Consider the following 16,888-nt stretch of genomic DNA (forward strand, 5'->3'; position numbering starts at 1 on the left):
CGCGTAAAGTTTCTTAGTCGTATATTTATTGTTCAAAATCTTAGTTATGATTTTACACAAGAAATTTAAAAGTTAATAATCTAAAATGATATGTGTATATATACATATAATATGTTTGTAACTACTTACAAAATGCTTTTGACTTTCATACATTCGTAATAAAAATAATTGCTTGTGCTTACTACTTCTGTACTGATATGACAAAATATATGTGTTCGAAAATGCCACTTACTTTCGTCACAAGGAAAAAAATATAAAATTTATAACATGATAATATTTTCTTGGAATCAAATTCCAAATATGGAATCCTTCACTTAAAATTCCACAGAAAAGCCAACTGCGGCAATCATTTAAAACTAACCAGCCCAAGTGCAGCGGTTTTAAAAGACTGAAATAATGTAAAATTATGGACTCTCAAAACCAGAATCACCAAAATTTATTTGGCCAGATGGGCTAGAACTGTCTGATGGACTATGGGTATTTTTAAATTTATTTAACAGCTCCATGTTAAACATGGAAAAACTGTCTTGTTCCCTGCTGGGCGTCTGGTTTTCTTTCTGTAAAAAACTGTAGAAAAAACAAATGAACAAACAAATATTAGATGGCAATGGTTGCAGCACTATATAACTGAGGATTAATGTCAAGGGACACCAGCATGATCAATTTCATGCACCCCCAGGAGCAGTGATCATTCTGTTAATCTAATCATGAAATTCTTTACTTTCTACACCGCAGTTTCCCCTGTTGAGAGGTTTGTGGTGGAATGTAAAGAGGAACTAATATTTCAGTCTAGAAGGTGTAAGGGCAAGAGAACTTGAGGCCAAATATGAAGAAGAGTAGGCTGTGAGCAGGCTCCCAAGTGGGGTATAGCATGCAAATATAAATTCGGCAGGAAGAGCACACTCCTGACCTTTTCACTCTATTAACCCCAACTGGGAACCAGTTCACAGGCTTGAAGAATGGGGAAAGTCCTGTACTTAAATGGATATATTGTTGATGGTGCTGGATGACAAGTCACACAAGTACTGTCAGTACTAATACAGGTACAACATAAAGTACCTGTAGACAATCTGGAATTACTGTCAGTAAGAGTCTTTCTCTACAATTCTGTGAAAGAGTCTCAGGTGAATTTTGTGTTGTTGCCTCAAGACCCACCCAAATCATGACTGTACATGACTATGTAACCAGATCAGATCACAACAGGGGAGCAATTTGTACTGGGCCAATGGTGGGAGAAGTCGCTTCCCAAAAATGTGAACAGAAGAATAATATCTTTTTTTCTGTACAAGAACTGAAGGAAACACACTTTCAAGAGGTTTGGTATAGTTGAAACTCCCACCAGGTCTGTAGCATGCAAATAGGCATGTTTGCACATTTATGTGTTCTTGATATTCTGTTTCTAGAAACACGTAAAGTGTTTCAATCTGTAGCTCTTGCAATTTTTATAGAAATTATACTCAGTGTTAGCTTGAAGCTAAGTTGAGAGAGCAATTCCTCACCAAACATTTCTTGATTTTAAGCTGTTTTTGGCAGTTTCAATGTCTCCCTGCTCTATTGAACGAAGGCAAGGTCTCTTCAGGTCGTCTCTGTTGATAAAAGAAAAAGAACATTATAATAATATTGGACATTGCACTTGCTCCCATAAGCAGACACCTCTCCTGAGAGGACAATTTATGGATTGCGATCCCAAGGATGCGTGTCTGTCAATATGTCCGTTGGAAATTAAACCCTTAAAAGTTTTCAGTACACTGTACATACTTTTCATAAGTTTTGCTTCTGTCATGAAGTTTCTTTCTTGCCTGGACACTTCGGATTGATTGCAAAAGATTCGCTTCACGATTGAATGTTCCAGATGGTGTCTCAGTAGCATTATCTGACAGCTTTAATCTATTAAGACAAAATGAATGAATAAAGCGTTCTAGTGAGTCTCACAGGCCTGTATGCAAGGGGTTATTTATTTCAAGAATCTACATTGAGTTCCAACTACAAAAATGTTTAATTCTGCTTCAATTCAATCTACATTTTTGAGGCTATAATTATAAATCCTAAATGTTAAGAAGAGGCAGGGTTGTCAGTGCATCAAATTTTTGGTCAGATGGTCAGAAGATTAAAAAGTCAGCATATGCTTGTATACTGGGTTCATACACTATTTGTTTCTTAAGAAACCCACAAGTGTTTAATCAATTACCTTGCATCACTAAGCACAGGTGAAATGACATCCTTGTTGCTGGTTGCTGACTAGAAGAAAAAAGATTTCAGTTTCAGGGTAGGCACAGGTTGGCTAAAAAAGACCAGTGTGGATGTAATATTGTAGTGTCCCACTAAGCATTCAATTTCAATCACACCCAAGCTTGGACTCCTGAATCCAGGGTGGGGTTTTATTGTACCACACGGGAAATACTTGCAGAAGAGTTACCCTTTGGCATACAACTTTTTCATTGATCCTTTGGCTGATGGTTTTTCAGAGATTCAATCCACAATAAATGAAAACAAAAAAGGAATTGCAGTGTGGCTAATTATCAGTTGCAAAAGTCACACTTTAACCCAGGTACAAAATAGAAGCTTGAAATCTCATAAGCCACTGTCTGGGAAAACAAGGCCATGCCCCTTTTCGAGGACCTGAGAGAGCAACAGAAACCAACCCAAAGATACAATGGGCCTTTCACATTGCTAAGGAAAAAGGAAAAGCAATTATTGTTTGTTAAAATTCAATAAAAGCCACTTTTTCTTTATTTTCATCTCTTCCATTTTATGGTAGGAAAGAAATAGGAAACACAAAATACATGTGAGGAAAGCCTCGTTACACTGACCTATCAGCTGATTCAGACTTACCGTAATGGGGGGTGGTGGTGGTGGCGGTGGTGGTGGTGGGGGAGGGGGTGGGGGTGCAAATGCAGGTTTCTTGGGTGTGCTTGTATCCAATGGTTGTTGTATGCTACGCTTCTCTACCAGCCTTTTTGAAAACCTCACTCCAGTCTTCTTACCATCTTAAGACAAAAGGCACAAAATCAAACTTACTTACAACTGATAAAAATTCACAATACGAAAAAAAGCTTGCTACATTATGAAAAGAGAGCTTTTTCAAAAGAGATCAGTTTTAAAAGCTTTCCCATCTATTGATCAATCGGGTTTCCAATAATCGTTTTTCATTGATTGCATTGGTCACGCTGGGAGTTAGCCTACCTTGTGCGTAGTCGAAGGCCGACGCCATGTCCTTTTTCAGTTTGTCAAGCTCCTTTCTGCACTGATCGTCAGGGAAATGCTTCTCCAAATATTGATCTTTGAACTTATTTAAGACTTTGACTTTTAAGAACTGGAACATTTTTAGATTGTCTGCCTTTTTCTTTCGAATGATCTGATAATATTTCTCTGGTTGTTCTTCGAGATGTTCCATCAACTCACGAAGAGCATCATTCGTAGTTTGTGCAGAGTGAAGATCGAAGTCCTCGCTTCGTATTTGATGGCAGTAATTGACTGTGACGGGGGAAGGTTGATCGAACTCCTCAATGATTTGTGACATTGCGATCAATGAATGGTAGAATAATTGAAGAAAGTACAACTTCGTTTCAATTTCAAATTAATCGTTTGCGAATGAATTTTCAAAAAACGCGCTTTGTGAGAACAGAACCGTGAAGATCTGGGTACGAAATTAGACAAGAACCAATCAAAATACAAGCATTTCTATGAGACCACTGTTTCAATGCATGCGGTTAACTTCATATCAAGTTCAGGCTGCATGTAAGGAGTACGAAAAATGATCTAATGACTGATGACCAAAATGGCGGAAAACAGCAGAGAGCTGCGATTCAAGGTATGGAAGAAATTTTGTTTTTATTTTCCTTACATAGAGAAGCAAGCTTTTTTCCCCTATCAACCATGTTGGTTTCTTATTTTGTGATTTCTTTTATGGATTTTTAAAGCTACGAAGGTATTGCCATGCATATTCAACAGCGAGGCTAAAATAAACGAGTAAATTGCGTAAGCTGAAGCTAATGAGCTTATTCAGCTATTTTTAAGTTTGTCACTCTTGACTGCGCAAGATAATTACACTAGAGCACATTCGCTTCTATTTTGTTTGAAATTTATTCTTCCAAAAGTTGGTTTTTAAGTGAGCAAAACAAACATCGTATAAAAAGGAATTTGGCAACGAGCGCGAAAAGCGATCGATAAGAGAGTGAAATGGGTAATTGATTTAAAGGGTAAGCGCTGATGCTGAAGACCATGCATCCTCATGTATCGTCGAAGAAAAATTAAAACATTCCCATCAAGTAGGCTATCACCCCCTTTCCAAGGAAACGTTCAAAATCATTTACATCTCCAGCTACAAGTGACATCCCAGGATTTGCACCCTAAGCCATTTCTAGTTAATAATGACCACTCCCATTCCTACTTAGCTTCAAGATATAATATTTTATCAAAATTTCTTTTGAAGGAAATTTTTAAAAAGTAGTTGATCCAAAAGTGTTACTCTAATATACAATCCTCTCCCTTGAACAATCAATCATTTTTGGAGCAGATAAAAAGAACATCCCCCCTGGCCAGGGTGCATTCTGTGTACGTCCCATGCTGAAGATACACCAACAGTTTTGAAGTTCTACACTGAGCGGCCGCTGAAGCGCATACACCAGGGAAATATTACACCAACTGCCATGTCAATGTCATCCCTTACACTCCCCCCACTTCCCTGCCTGTAGACTCTAAATCCTACACTGGGAGAGAAATCCTGGATATCTTACAGACCCTATGCAAAAATGGCTAACATTTTAACATTCTTTTGTCTGCATTCAAATTAACCTCACCAGTCTCTTTCAAGGTGAAATATTCTTTTGATTTTTAAACTCAAGAACGAGGTTAGTAAGGATAATTTGAATGCAAACAAAAGAATAATAAAATGTCAGCCATTTTTGTGTAAGGTCTATGCCAGACACTACCTCTGTATTTCGCTGCTTTACGCCAAAGACCATAGTCATGTGCCAGTATGCTGAGCTATTTGGAAATCCATGCCAAAGATCTTCAGCGTAACCTACATAAAATGCAGCCTGGTCCCCTGGTTTTTAATTGAATAGTTGTTGTCTCCACATAGGGCATGAGGCCAGAATCACAAAGCCTTCCAAAGTTAACATGTATCCCAAGTATTTTTTTTAACAAAAGTGTGTTGTTGCAATTTTAAAGAGCAGACTATAAAGGCCAATTTAGACGGTACAACTTTTGCTTACGACTGTCGCATGTGATTTCTAGCGCGTGCGCTGCTCACCTCATGCAAAAAATCGTACACAACTCTTGTCATTCAACATTGCCTATACCTACAATTGTTGTAGGATTTTAAAACATGTTTTAAAATCCTACGACATTTTTTGTGATGTACATGACAGTCGTAAGTGAGTTGTAGGTTTGATTTACATGAAACAATTTGCGTTGTAGGCTTGTTGTAAGATTGTCGCATGCGACAAAGTCCTACCATGTAAATCGCCCTTATTTGAGACAACAACAACAAAGAAAACATTTGGGAAATAAAGTGGAATATAATACAGAGTTGGGCATTGACAGAAAAAGAAAATGGCTAGCAGTATCTTTCCGCTTCCCTTTCGGCTTTTATTGTAACAAGTAAATATTAACTAACAAAAACAACTGTTACCAATAATTGGTATTATTATATTATTCTTATCTTAATTAGAGTACCCCGATAGAAAATGATTACACCATTGACTGGAATAGGAGACTGGGATCTGGAATAAGTGGCCCTGTCAGGTATGGTATATATATTATTTTTCTGTTTCATCGCAGGTTAATCATTTTTAGAGAAACCAACAATTTCGTTCATAAAATCCCATTTGAGTCCTCCCACTGCAAAGTAAAACAAAAGGATCTCATTACAGGGACATCAGGGATCTTTGAAGGCGATTATGCAAGATCCTTGAAGATCTTTGGATTACAGGAAAAGATCATTAAGGGCTGCTCTCAAGATCCTCCAAAGGACCTTGTGAAGATCCTCAAAGATTCTCGAGAATCCTTCAATATTTTTTCACCAGAGAAATATATCTTTAGTGAAGCCCAATTTAAATCCATCAGTTGTACTGTATAACACCTTAGCAGTAATTATCACTGGCATTTATACAAGTAATACGAACAGTACACTACGGGAATGTTTTTGAATAATTATTAGTAACACAAATTTGTTTTTGTCTCTAGGTTGTGCACAAGTCGAACTACAGAAAAACAGTTTGCCTTAAAATGTCTGATTGATTCTCCAAAGTCTAGGACAGAGGTAAGAGCTTTAACCAGAACACTTCTGCACTTGAATTAGGCAAGAACTGGTAATAGTCAATGAGGGTAGATTATTTTGGGAACTGGACTTTTTGAGGTTGTTGTGTATCACACATTGGAATGGCAAAAGAAGGAGAGGATCTTCCTTTATATGGTTATGTGCAAAATAAATCTAGCTACATTTTTGAAATGGAGGCCAAAGAGAATTAAAGAAAAGCCAATGAACTGAGTCACTTTTTCAAAATGACACCAAAACCCTTGGGGGGGGGGGGGGGGTACTTGACCCTCGTTTGGGTAAAGGGATGCCGCTGGGGGTTTGAAACCCTGACCCTGTTTAGGACGTAGATAACCTTAAATACCTACCCTGTGTAGGACAATTCCCTCTATTTTAAGACCCTATTTAGGACAAAGGACAACATCTAGCTAATGTTTTAGATAAGTAATTTAAAGGCCCACTGTCACTGTCACTGGACGTGATGTTCCACGCATTGAAACACGGACACCATTCACAACAGATAAAATAATATATACATTACCTAGGAGTGATGGCGAAAAATCCCAAAATTGGGATTATTAAAACAATGGTGATCCTTAGGTGGAAACTTAATTGACGTGAAGCATTGTTCACTATTTAAAATACAGACAAGCGTCTGTGATTTCGGATTGCCAAATTCTCAACGACAGTCTTGCAACCATACCCTGTCTAGGACGGATCCAGGACAGACTCACTTGAAATTATATACTCTGTTTAGGGCAGAGGGGCCAAAAACCATACCCTATCCAGCGGTTCAAGTTATCGAGGGTTTGAGTTATCGGGAGTCAACTGTACATGACCTCATTACCTCAAAGGAACTTGATTTGAGTGGGTCTGTTTTAAAAAATCCAGCTACATGTACAAGTATAAATACTACGGGTATTAAGAAAAGTTGAAAAGTTATTTGTATTATCAATAGATTACCGGCTTGCTATCACAGAGTCTTCATTGTTACCCATTAGAAATGTTTATATTTGGGCAGCATGAAGGAAAACATATTTGAAATCTTCTTTTTCTGAGCGTTTTTAATAATTTTGGTTGATACATATGTGTTTATAATAGGCCAAATAAGATTATCAAAATTTTGCATTTAAAGAAAAGCTGTCAAACATAAAGCGTCTTGCGGAACAGGCATTGTTTTTTTAGCGTTGTTCAAGTGAGCAGGGGCGAGTGCAGAGCGCAAGTTACCCATGATGGGAGGGGCTCACCTCATGCTTGCCTCCGCTCATCTGAAAAACGCAACAAAATAATGCCGTTCTGCAAGCTATCTATTGGATTGGAGGGTGAAGAAAAAATCGAGGTATTTTTTTTAATTTGCAGGCCAAGGTTCATTATCTATGCAGTGGCCACCCTCACATAGTTTCCGTGGTGGATGCTTACGCTATCAACTTTCAATTCCCAGGAGAAATGAGGCCTGTGTAAGTGAAATGAATCATGTTGGTTGAACAATGTAACAGGTCTGTGATTATGGGATTTGTGAAAAAGCTAATGGTCTTTTGCCTGCAGCCATGGGCACATTATTTTTTGGGAGCCATTCTAGAATGAGAATAATTTTATGTGGAATGGTATTTTGGCCAATTTCTGTTGGGAAGGTTTGAAAACAAGCCCAGTTTAGCAATTTTTATTGTCTTGTGTTTGGTTACACCGTTATTCATTATTTTTTTATTGTAAATGTCTCTTTACAGTCCTAGGATATTAATGGTGATGGATTTGATGGAGGGAGGTGAACTTTTTGAGCTTGTTAGAAGTAAAAGAAGATTCACAGAGAAAGAGGCTCTGAACTTTACCAAGCAGGTACAATGCTTTATAGTTTTCTTAAAATTAACAACCCTGTATATAGTCTTTGTAGAGATTCTTTATATATTTAAGGTAACCCCATAATTTAGATGGCCAGGGCTCACATTAAGTTTTAAGTCACCTGTTGCCATAATCATCACACCTGAAACACATGTGTTGTTTTGTGATTAAGTCATACAGTTGTACCCTGCTTTACGGACACGCTCTTAATATGGCCACCCGCTCATTAAGGACAGTTTGTCTTGACAAAAAGCTCATGTACTTTCTCTTACATTAGCCCACTTAATGCAGACTCTGGTTTATACGGACAGCGGACACTTTTCTGTGACCCACGTGACATACTTTCACGCAACGTTTACCCCACTTTACAGACACTGGTTATCTGTACACTGTGTAAATTGTCTGATATTCAGTCTGTCTGGCTGAACCACAGACTAAGTTCCATTGCAAGCACTGAGAGAAAATTAATTTTTGGTACGAGACTATTTGAATGAGCATAACAATTATTTAGTTTGAACTGAAATTACAGTTTAGACATTAACCAACATTCTGTTATCTTTATTAAAAGTGTATGCATGCTTTAATCTTAAAGTTTGTATAGACGAAACATCCTTCCGTGATGTTTATCCTGGGAACACGCTTAATATGGACACCTAGATAATACAGACACTTTTGTGTGTCCCTGTGGTGTCCATGTTAACCAATTTCCACTGTACTAACAACAGGCAACTTCACACATAACCTAAAGGTGTCATCAAGCTTACTCAGCCAAAATAGGTTTTAGGGGTCAGTGTGATACATAATGCTAGCCTTGAATTGGAAAACTGGCAGTAAATTGCCACAAGTAATATCGCATTTAAAATGGATTTTGAGAACTGTGACAACAGTTAAGTACCATCGTAAATTATTATCATCTTTCAAAAATTATCTCTTGGATTTTGTTTTTCAGATTGCTTCAGCTGTTTATCACTGCCATTTATTCAATGTAGCTCACAGAGATCTAAAACCAGAAAACTTGCTTCTGCTGGACAAAAGTGAAGTAAGCTAAGAGTGCATGGTTTTAACAGTTCAAAAATCCCCCTCTCTCACAGTAGACACACCCTAATCATTAACTGATCAGTGGACCAGCAAACAACTTTAAATTATATTACTAAATGTTTTTTTTCTGTTTTGCTTTGCTTTGTTTTTGCTTGTTTTTTTTTTTTTTTAACTCTCCTTAGCTATGTTCAGCTAAAATGTAAGTTGAGTATTGTCTGTTTCGGAAGAAAAAAGCCATTATAAAGTTTTTGCCATTTTAACAAATTTGCCATCAGGAGGAGCTGTGATTATTAAGGGCTGTTCCAGTTATCGTTATCCATTATCATCATCATCTTATCCATGTCCAACTGGCACACAAAACGTAATACATAATTTGCACTGATTTGTTACTGTAGACAGGCTAGCTTGGGCCATAGTCAACACCACTTTGCTTTTTTACACCAAACTTTTGGCCAAAATAATATGTAAATTAAATTGGAACGCCCACTGGTGAAACATCAATCCATCTTTTGCGCCTTGTACAGATTGATGAAGTGGTTATTACTTTTTGATATGACTAGAGGTTTGACTTGACTTTTATAATATTGAAGTAATGTTTAAAACACGAGCAGCAGTGTTTTATCGGGATTTAAAACCATGAGGTGCAACCGAGTGGTTTTAGACTCGATAAAACACATGCTGCGAGTTTTGTGAACGGCTTCAAAAACATTTCTGGAAAAGCGTATGTCAAGAGAGTTCATAGCAATGATGCTTTTGTGAACGCTGGAAATTAGCATACGAGAAAAACATTAAACACCACATACTAATAAGGAGGTTTTATCGGGTTTTAAAAACCACTGAAAGTGATGTTTTATTGACCATTTGATAAGTCATTGGGCTTATGAATTGTTAATGAGTTTATGAAGGGCTGTGGAATGAGTAATGCATTAATGTATTTGCTCTTTTCTGTAACCAGAATGTGATAATCAAGCTTGCTGACTTTGGTTTTGCCAAGATTGATCGTGGTGATCTGGTCACACCGCAGTTCACCCCCTATTATGTCTCCCCTCAGGTATTGATTGAGTTTTACCTTTTAACCCCTGATATCAAAGAACAAATTCTCCTATCTTGCCCCCATACTTTTCTTATGAAAGTACTGGAGAGAGGTTATCAAGATAAATGTAAAGAAACTTCACCTTGGGTGATCATTATCCTTTTAAAATTCTCATGACCTCAAGGGTTGAATAAGCATTGATATTACAAGGACAAATTTTATGCTAATCACTGTTAAGGCTTGGAGAGTTGAGGGTTGACAAGTGCAATTTGCTGCTTAAAAGAAGTTATTGTTAAATTGATTATGTGGGTGAAAAATCAGTGTAGTTGACACCTTCTCCCACTTAAAGGGGCTTGGTCAAAAATTAAGTAGCAATTTACCCATGAAATCCAAATTGCACTGGTCAAATCAGCTCTTATTTGGCAAACAGACTCATTATCAGATACAAAAGAAAGTTCCACATCTACTTTTAAATCTTGAGACTTTGAAAGTTAGGCTATCACCTTTTCCTGATCTCAGCTAATTAAATTGGTGTAAGCAACAAAAGAGTCATAGGCTACTATTTAAATATGGAACAGACTAAGATTCTAACATGCAATTAATCTGTATGCCAAAGTAGAACCTATTTAGAGCAATTTGGATTTCTTTGCATACTTTTAAACTGAACCCTTGAATTAGTTGCATAAAAATTCTTCCAAAAACCCGCATTTAATAATTATTTTGGTGCATTACAGGAAATACAGTGACTGTTGACATTGTTCTTTTTCTGGTATATAATGACGATTCCACAGAAGCTAAGATAGTTGCAATGTAGAGAAGAATTTGCTTAAATACACACTGATTGATCAACATTTTCCCAAAATCTGATGCCCATTCACATTTATAATTGAAGGGGTGAGTGGAAAAAAGCCCCAAGTGACATCTGATCTTATGTCAAATTTCTCCTTTGCTCAAACAAGGAAGAACAAGGCTATTTGCCAGGAGAATTAAGCAGTCAATCAGATGTCACTTAAGGCTTTTTTCCATGCACCCCTTCAATTTATCGATAACTAGCCTCGAAATGCTGTCAGATTGAACCATACCTGGAGCCAAACTGCTCTGATTGGCATTTATCTTGCATGAACAACTCAAGAGTTTTGGGTGATAACCTACATGTAGAAATATTGTGGCTCTTAGGTATGCAATAAGTCGATGGAACCCTTTTTAAAAATTTTGAAACCATACCCAAATTTTAAAAATAATGGATTATTTTAAAGTGCTCTCTGTAGATCCAAATGCCACAATCCTTTCTAAGATCTCTACTGCTCGGGATCTTAAGGTACTAACTGGTGACTTTTGGTTAAGGTTCTCGAAGCCCAAAGAATTCATCGTGCTCAAAAATCAGGGAGATTCCCTTTCCTAACCAAACCATACACGTATGACAAGGTAAGAGGTGATTAGCTTGATAATTAACCTTTGTGTTCATTAAGCCATAAGTCCTGTGTCCTAAAGATTTCCTTGTGTGGTTTCTGGTTCTGTTCAGGTTTGTTATGTCTTCCTTTCAGCCGATACCAGGTCCCCAGATTTGCGAGAAAAAAATCTGTGGTATCCAGGGGCCCGTTTCTCGAAAGACCCGGTAACTTTTCGGACCTGAAATCAAACATTCAAATCAAAATCTAAAGAATGAAAGTGCGGGTCCTAGCTAACAAACCAGTCCATTTTGTTTTGTTAACTGATAGTTTTAATCATGTTATCTGCAAAACTTTTGAAACCTCGATCGTGAGTGTAAACAACAACATCTTTCCGGGCCCGTTAATTATCGGGACTTTCGAGAAACGGGGTGGGTAGAAAATGAACACAAAAGAACAGGCAAAATAATTCAGTTCCGTAAGAGAGATGTATTTTTTCAGCCAGTGACACAGGCATACTCGGGGAAGGAAAATCCAAGTTGAGAATGATGTATTATTCAGTAATGACACAGGCAAAGTCGGAAAAAGAAATTCCGAGTGCTCCTATCAGGAGTTGAACCTTAAACCTTCCAATTACTAGTTCGGATGCTCTACCACTGAGCTATAGGAGACTCGTGGGAGCTAAGGCTGTTAAACTAGGTTCATGCGACAAACATCCTACGTACTGCTTGGATTGGAATGTCAGTGAGTATGCGCAATGAAAGGAAATGTGATGTAACATTTTTTAAAGCCTGGTGAACAAGTGAACAAATCATGTATTATTCAGTAATGACACAGGCAAAGTCGGAAAAAGAAATTCCGAGTGCTCCTATCAGGAGTCAAACCTAAAACCTTCCGATTACTTGTTCGGATGCTCTACTACTGAGCTACAGGAGACTCATGAGAGCTAAGGCTGTTAAACTAGGTTCATGGGACAAACATCCTGCATACTGCTAGGATTTAGGGCTGCGTCACTGACTGAAAACAAATTCATTTATCATTTGTTCACCAGGCTTTAAAACATAACGTCACATTTCTTTCAATAAGGTGTTAGTTGGTTATGAAAACGTTTGGAAATTTGCTCAACATTTCTGTATTCCACTTCCTCAGAGCTGTGACATGTGGTCTTTGGGTGTGGTCATCTATATCATGTTGTGCGGCTATCCACCATTCTATTCAGAGGTACCTCGCAAACAGCTGTCACAAGGAATGAGGCGGAGGATCATGGCTGGAGAATATGACTACCCTGAAAAGGAATGGTCCAAGATTTCCCCGGACGCAAAGGAGGTTATAGCTAAGTAAGCATTTTTATTATTTACCATGGAGAGCTCAGAAATAACAAGCGAGTATTTCTTGAAATGTTCGAATTTTGTCCAGGATGACTCGTATTTTGTCCTTTCCTTTTTTTGTTGTTTCTTCTATTTAATCTGTCATCCGTAGTTCTCAAACTCATTAATAATTCATGCAGTCAAAAGCCAATAAATGACCTCCATTTCGGTCAGGTGGATGAATCTTGATACCCCAGTGAAACACCAGATGAAACACCACCAGGTTTTCATCTGAGATGAAACATGTTTTTCATCTGAGATCAAACATTTGCATTTTAATGAGATTAATTTCTTATTGTTTCATTTGAGAAGACATGTCAAAAACTCGGGCTTCGTGCTTTATCACGGGTTCCAAATACCTCGAAACAGATGAAAGCACTCGGCCTGCGGCCTCGTGCTTTCATCTGTTTCTCAGTATTTGGAACCCGTGATAAAGCACTCGCCCTCGTTTTTGACATATTACTTCAAATGTATGTTTCATATATTCATATTCATTTATTCGTCCTTCACGGGTATATATCTAAACTTGGGTGCGGTCTCCAAGAATTCAACTCCAGGAAATTTCACCTACATTTGATATTTAAAGCGAGTTGGAATAATCGCGACGGCGTTTGAAAAAACGCGAATTCATTTTAATAGTGGCGTTTTCGCTGTCGTCGCCGTCGTCGTTGCTAAAGCTCCCTAATGTTTTGCAACGAACGACAAAGAAATGGATCAAAACTTATAATATGCGTACAGATGAACCATTTTAGTGCACATTGTTTCGTGACGTTCTTGTTGCCGATTTTCCTTCGAAAAAGATTTGTTTCTGAGCCATACTTTATTTCATACGAAACATGTATACATGCTGCGGATGAAGGAGTATGTAGAAGAAAAGATTCTCGCAGTTTATCTACGCAACCAGACTGTTGCGAAAAAACCTGAAAAAAATTCAGGCTTGAACGGGATCACCCATGACCGCTGCAATGCCGGTGCAGTACTCTACCAACTGAGCTATCGGCAAGCCAACTGGCCAACTAGCTTTAAGTTGAACTCTCTTAATTCAAGTTCAAATTGGGAATACTGCAGGGTGATTTGAAATTGCCTTGCAATCCACGAATGTCCAACACAATTGATTCGCAATATGTCTGGGGGAAGGACTTTGAGAATTTTGGTTTAGGAAAAAGCAGGGGACTGATTATTGTGATGTGAATGTCATCCTTGGTTACGCGCAACACACCAGTCCACTGACGTTTGAAGCTGTTGCTTATCGCCTGGGCTTTGCTTTTTGTTTAGCTTGTTGCGAGTGGAGCCTGCACAACGAATGACAGTGACTGAGCTGCTTGAGCATAAGTGGCTTAACGAAGGTGCTGTTCCAGATGTGCCTCTCGATTCACCTTCAATCATTGTAGCAGACGAGGTTAGTTACTGTTTCTTTAATTCTTGGAAATGTTGCGTTTTTTACATCTTGACCGCCGACCGGTCAGCTCAGTTGGTGGAGCACCGGACTAGTGGCAAGAGGTCGCGGGTTCAAACCCCGGCCGGACCAACACTCAGGGTCTTTAAATTACTGAAGAGAAAGTGCTGCCTTTGCTCTGACGTCTGCATACGGTTAGACTTTTTAGTCTTTCGGATTAGGACAAAAAACCGTAGGTCCCGTCTCACGACACTTGTTCCTAATAATCCGTGGTACGTTAAAGAACCCACACACTGTTTGAAACGATTAGGGGGCGTAGTCCCTGGTGTGGTGGTCTATCTCTATCCCCGATTTAATCTGTCTTTGACATTCATGCATGGGTTGGGTGGGTGGGTGAGATCAAAATAGGGACTGTTAGCGGCTGCCAGGGGCGCCTTTACATGCTGACGTCCGATCTCACCTCACAGAAGAATTGTAAACCGCCATGAGACTATGTGATGTGTGCAGTATATACACTGTAAATACATTTTGGTTGCCATTTACTTTCTTTTAAATTGGTCAATCATGTCATGTCACTCACAATAGGCCTTATCACGGTTTTCGACGCCATTTTGAAGAGTAAGTAAACACGTCTTGAAATAACAGTGTTTGTATGGAAATCCGATGACAAGTAATTTTCACAAAACATCGCTTCTGAAAAATTCATAAATTGGAAACTTTTGGCGCTAGGAAAAGGATTTTAAGAAAAAAAAATTGGAGGGATGTAGCTGTGCCAGAAAGCGTCCAGTCTTGTTTTGAACTTTCCATACATTTTCCTGTATTTTTTTCCCGCGAACTATTCCTAGTAGCAGATCACGGCTGGTTCGCTATACAGACAAATGTATGGAAATTTCAAAACGCAACTAGATGCTTTCTATCACAGCTACATTCCTGAGTTATTTTCTGTAAAATCCTTTGCATAGTGCCTAAAGTTTCCAATTCATGAATTTTTCAGAAGCGGTGTTTTATAAAAATTATTTGACATCGGATTTCCATACAAACACTGTTATTTCAAGACGTGTTTGCCTACTCGTCAAAATGGCGTCGAAAACCATGATAAGGCCTATTATGGAAAGCGAAGTTGTAGACTGTTTCCTCGCCTTTATTATTTGCGGTAACCATAACCTTTTCATCAGTTGAAGCGGTGTTCACATAACTTGCTGGCATGAATTTAGCTTTAGAATTCAATTGTACCTGCTCTTTTAACAGAAAGAGCTGCTGACAGTGTTTTGGTCTCCGTTATTACAGGAAGCATTTCAGGAAGCCATGAATGCACACTCGGCCCAGCTAACAAAAATGCGGCTACCTGATCGTGCAATTACGCTGAAGGCTGTGGGCAAAGCAAAGAACCCTATACTAATGAAAAGGAAAAACATGTTCAGACTCGGGTGAGACACATTGTGCCATTGCTATACTATTTCTAGTTGAACGTCGCTTTTTGAAAGTAGAGACCTCTGGAGAGTAACAGTCGTAAAAACTAAACGAGAGCTTTTAATGGTAAAATACGGGGATCACGTTTATCTTCATATTTCTGTGGGTAGTGCACTGAATAGCACTCTACCCACTTTGTCGTCAGGCATGTAAGAGTGAGTGAGTGAGTGAGTGAGTGAGTATCCGTAAAACAAACAGGTCCGCAGCGCATGCACAGCACTACACACATGCAAACAATGCATTTGTTACTGCGCATACGTCCTGCGCATCTCGAGATACTCGGGTTTCCAATGGGTGGTTCCTACCAAAACAGGGATATTTTTGCGCAGTTTAAAACTATGCGGAGAAATCAGAACTTAACAAGTGCTCTTGGTTTCTAGAATGAAAAAATTTGGGGTAAACATGCATTTTTCAGAGATAATAAAGCTTCAATTTGGAAAAAAAAAACGCCATACATTGCCTCTTCTTTTCTTTTTTGTTTTGTTTTTTTTTTTGTTTTTTTTTTTGTTTGTTTTTTTGCAGTGTTTTTTAAAATAATTATCTCTAAAAATGCGTGGCTACCCCCAATTCTCTTTTTGGATTTCAATAGGCCTTGATAAGATCTGCTTCCACCGCATAATCATAAACCACACAGAAATACTTAATTTAGACGTTTTCCAATCAGGATGCAGCATCAATCACCCCTCGTTGCCAAGCAAACGCAAATTTCTTTCGGCACTCACTTCAAAACGGGTCTGATGTTCAGAGATTGGTATGGGAATACTGAAATTGAATTCACTAACTTTAGTTTAATGGCCTTAGCTCCCACGAGTCTCCTGTAGCTCAGTGGTAGAGTATCCGCACTAGTAATCGGAGGGTCTTAGGCTCGACTCCTGAGAGAAGCACTCGGATTTCCTTTTTTCCGAGTAGGCGAATGTCATTCACTGAATTCACTCATTCTCAATGTAAAAGTCTTTTGTTCAGTTACAAATTTCAGCCGTTTTTCTTTCAGTTCCTTCTTAAAAAGAAACAACGAGGCATCAGCGGCGGCAGCAGAAGTCGATCGAACCAAAAATGACGAGTCCATCAAGTCACTCAGAGATATCATAGCATTCTGTACCA

At 38.4% G+C, this 16,888-nt stretch overlaps 2 protein-coding genes across 2 annotated transcripts in view; one reads left to right on the forward strand and one right to left on the reverse strand.

Annotated features, from left to right (window-relative positions):
• Window positions 1–19: 19 nt before the first annotated feature.
• Window positions 20–3,627, reverse strand: LOC146466870 (uncharacterized). The gene is made up of 6 exons (XM_085126736.1): window positions 3,184–3,627; window positions 2,833–2,987; window positions 2,189–2,238; window positions 1,759–1,887; window positions 1,500–1,586; window positions 20–567 (listed from the first exon to the last, which is right to left on the reverse strand). Exons 1-6 carry the CDS (start codon window positions 3,518–3,520, stop codon window positions 405–407), a joined length of 921 nt encoding a protein of 306 aa, XP_084982862.1. The 5' UTR covers window positions 3,521–3,627; the 3' UTR covers window positions 20–404.
• A 104-nt stretch (window positions 3,628–3,731) lies between these two features.
• LOC146466871 (MAP kinase-activated protein kinase 5-like) overlaps window positions 3,732–16,888 on the forward strand; it is a 15,581-nt gene continuing 2,424 nt past the window's right edge. Inside the window, exons 1-12 of the mRNA XM_085126733.1 lie at window positions 3,732–3,811; window positions 5,675–5,748; window positions 6,190–6,265; window positions 7,619–7,716; window positions 7,984–8,092; window positions 9,045–9,134; window positions 10,089–10,184; window positions 11,511–11,591; window positions 12,704–12,891; window positions 14,197–14,320; window positions 15,605–15,744; window positions 16,779–16,888. The exon at window positions 16,779–16,888 is cut by the window's right edge and continues 30 nt beyond it. Of these exons, the coding sequence (XP_084982859.1) occupies window positions 3,770–3,811; window positions 5,675–5,748; window positions 6,190–6,265; window positions 7,619–7,716; window positions 7,984–8,092; window positions 9,045–9,134; window positions 10,089–10,184; window positions 11,511–11,591; window positions 12,704–12,891; window positions 14,197–14,320; window positions 15,605–15,744; window positions 16,779–16,888 (1,228 nt within the window). The 5' untranslated portion in view covers window positions 3,732–3,769. The remainder of the gene's footprint in view (window positions 3,812–5,674; window positions 5,749–6,189; window positions 6,266–7,618; window positions 7,717–7,983; window positions 8,093–9,044; window positions 9,135–10,088; window positions 10,185–11,510; window positions 11,592–12,703; window positions 12,892–14,196; window positions 14,321–15,604; window positions 15,745–16,778) is intronic.

This window comes from Pavona decussata, unplaced genomic scaffold (assembly GCF_977016875.1).
Source record: "Pavona decussata unplaced genomic scaffold, jaPavDecu1.1 SCAFFOLD_140, whole genome shotgun sequence".
Taxonomy (NCBI): domain Eukaryota; kingdom Metazoa; phylum Cnidaria; class Anthozoa; order Scleractinia; family Agariciidae; genus Pavona; species Pavona decussata.

What these genes read in the sequence shown, in the direction of transcription:
- LOC146466870 (XM_085126736.1), bottom strand. Translation starts at nt 3,520, where the DNA reads ATGTCACAAATCATTGAGGAGTTCGATCAACCTTCCCCCGTCACAGTC. An exon ending in CACCACCACCCCCCATTACG is followed by an intron (nt 2,239 to 2,832) that starts GTAAGTCTGAAT and finishes TTTTTCTTCTAG; the next exon opens with TCAGCAACCAGCAACAAGGA. An exon ending in TTAAAATCAAGAAATGTTTG is followed by an intron (nt 568 to 1,499) that starts GTGAGGAATTGC and finishes TTTTTTCTACAG; the next exon opens with TTTTTTACAGAAAGAAAACC.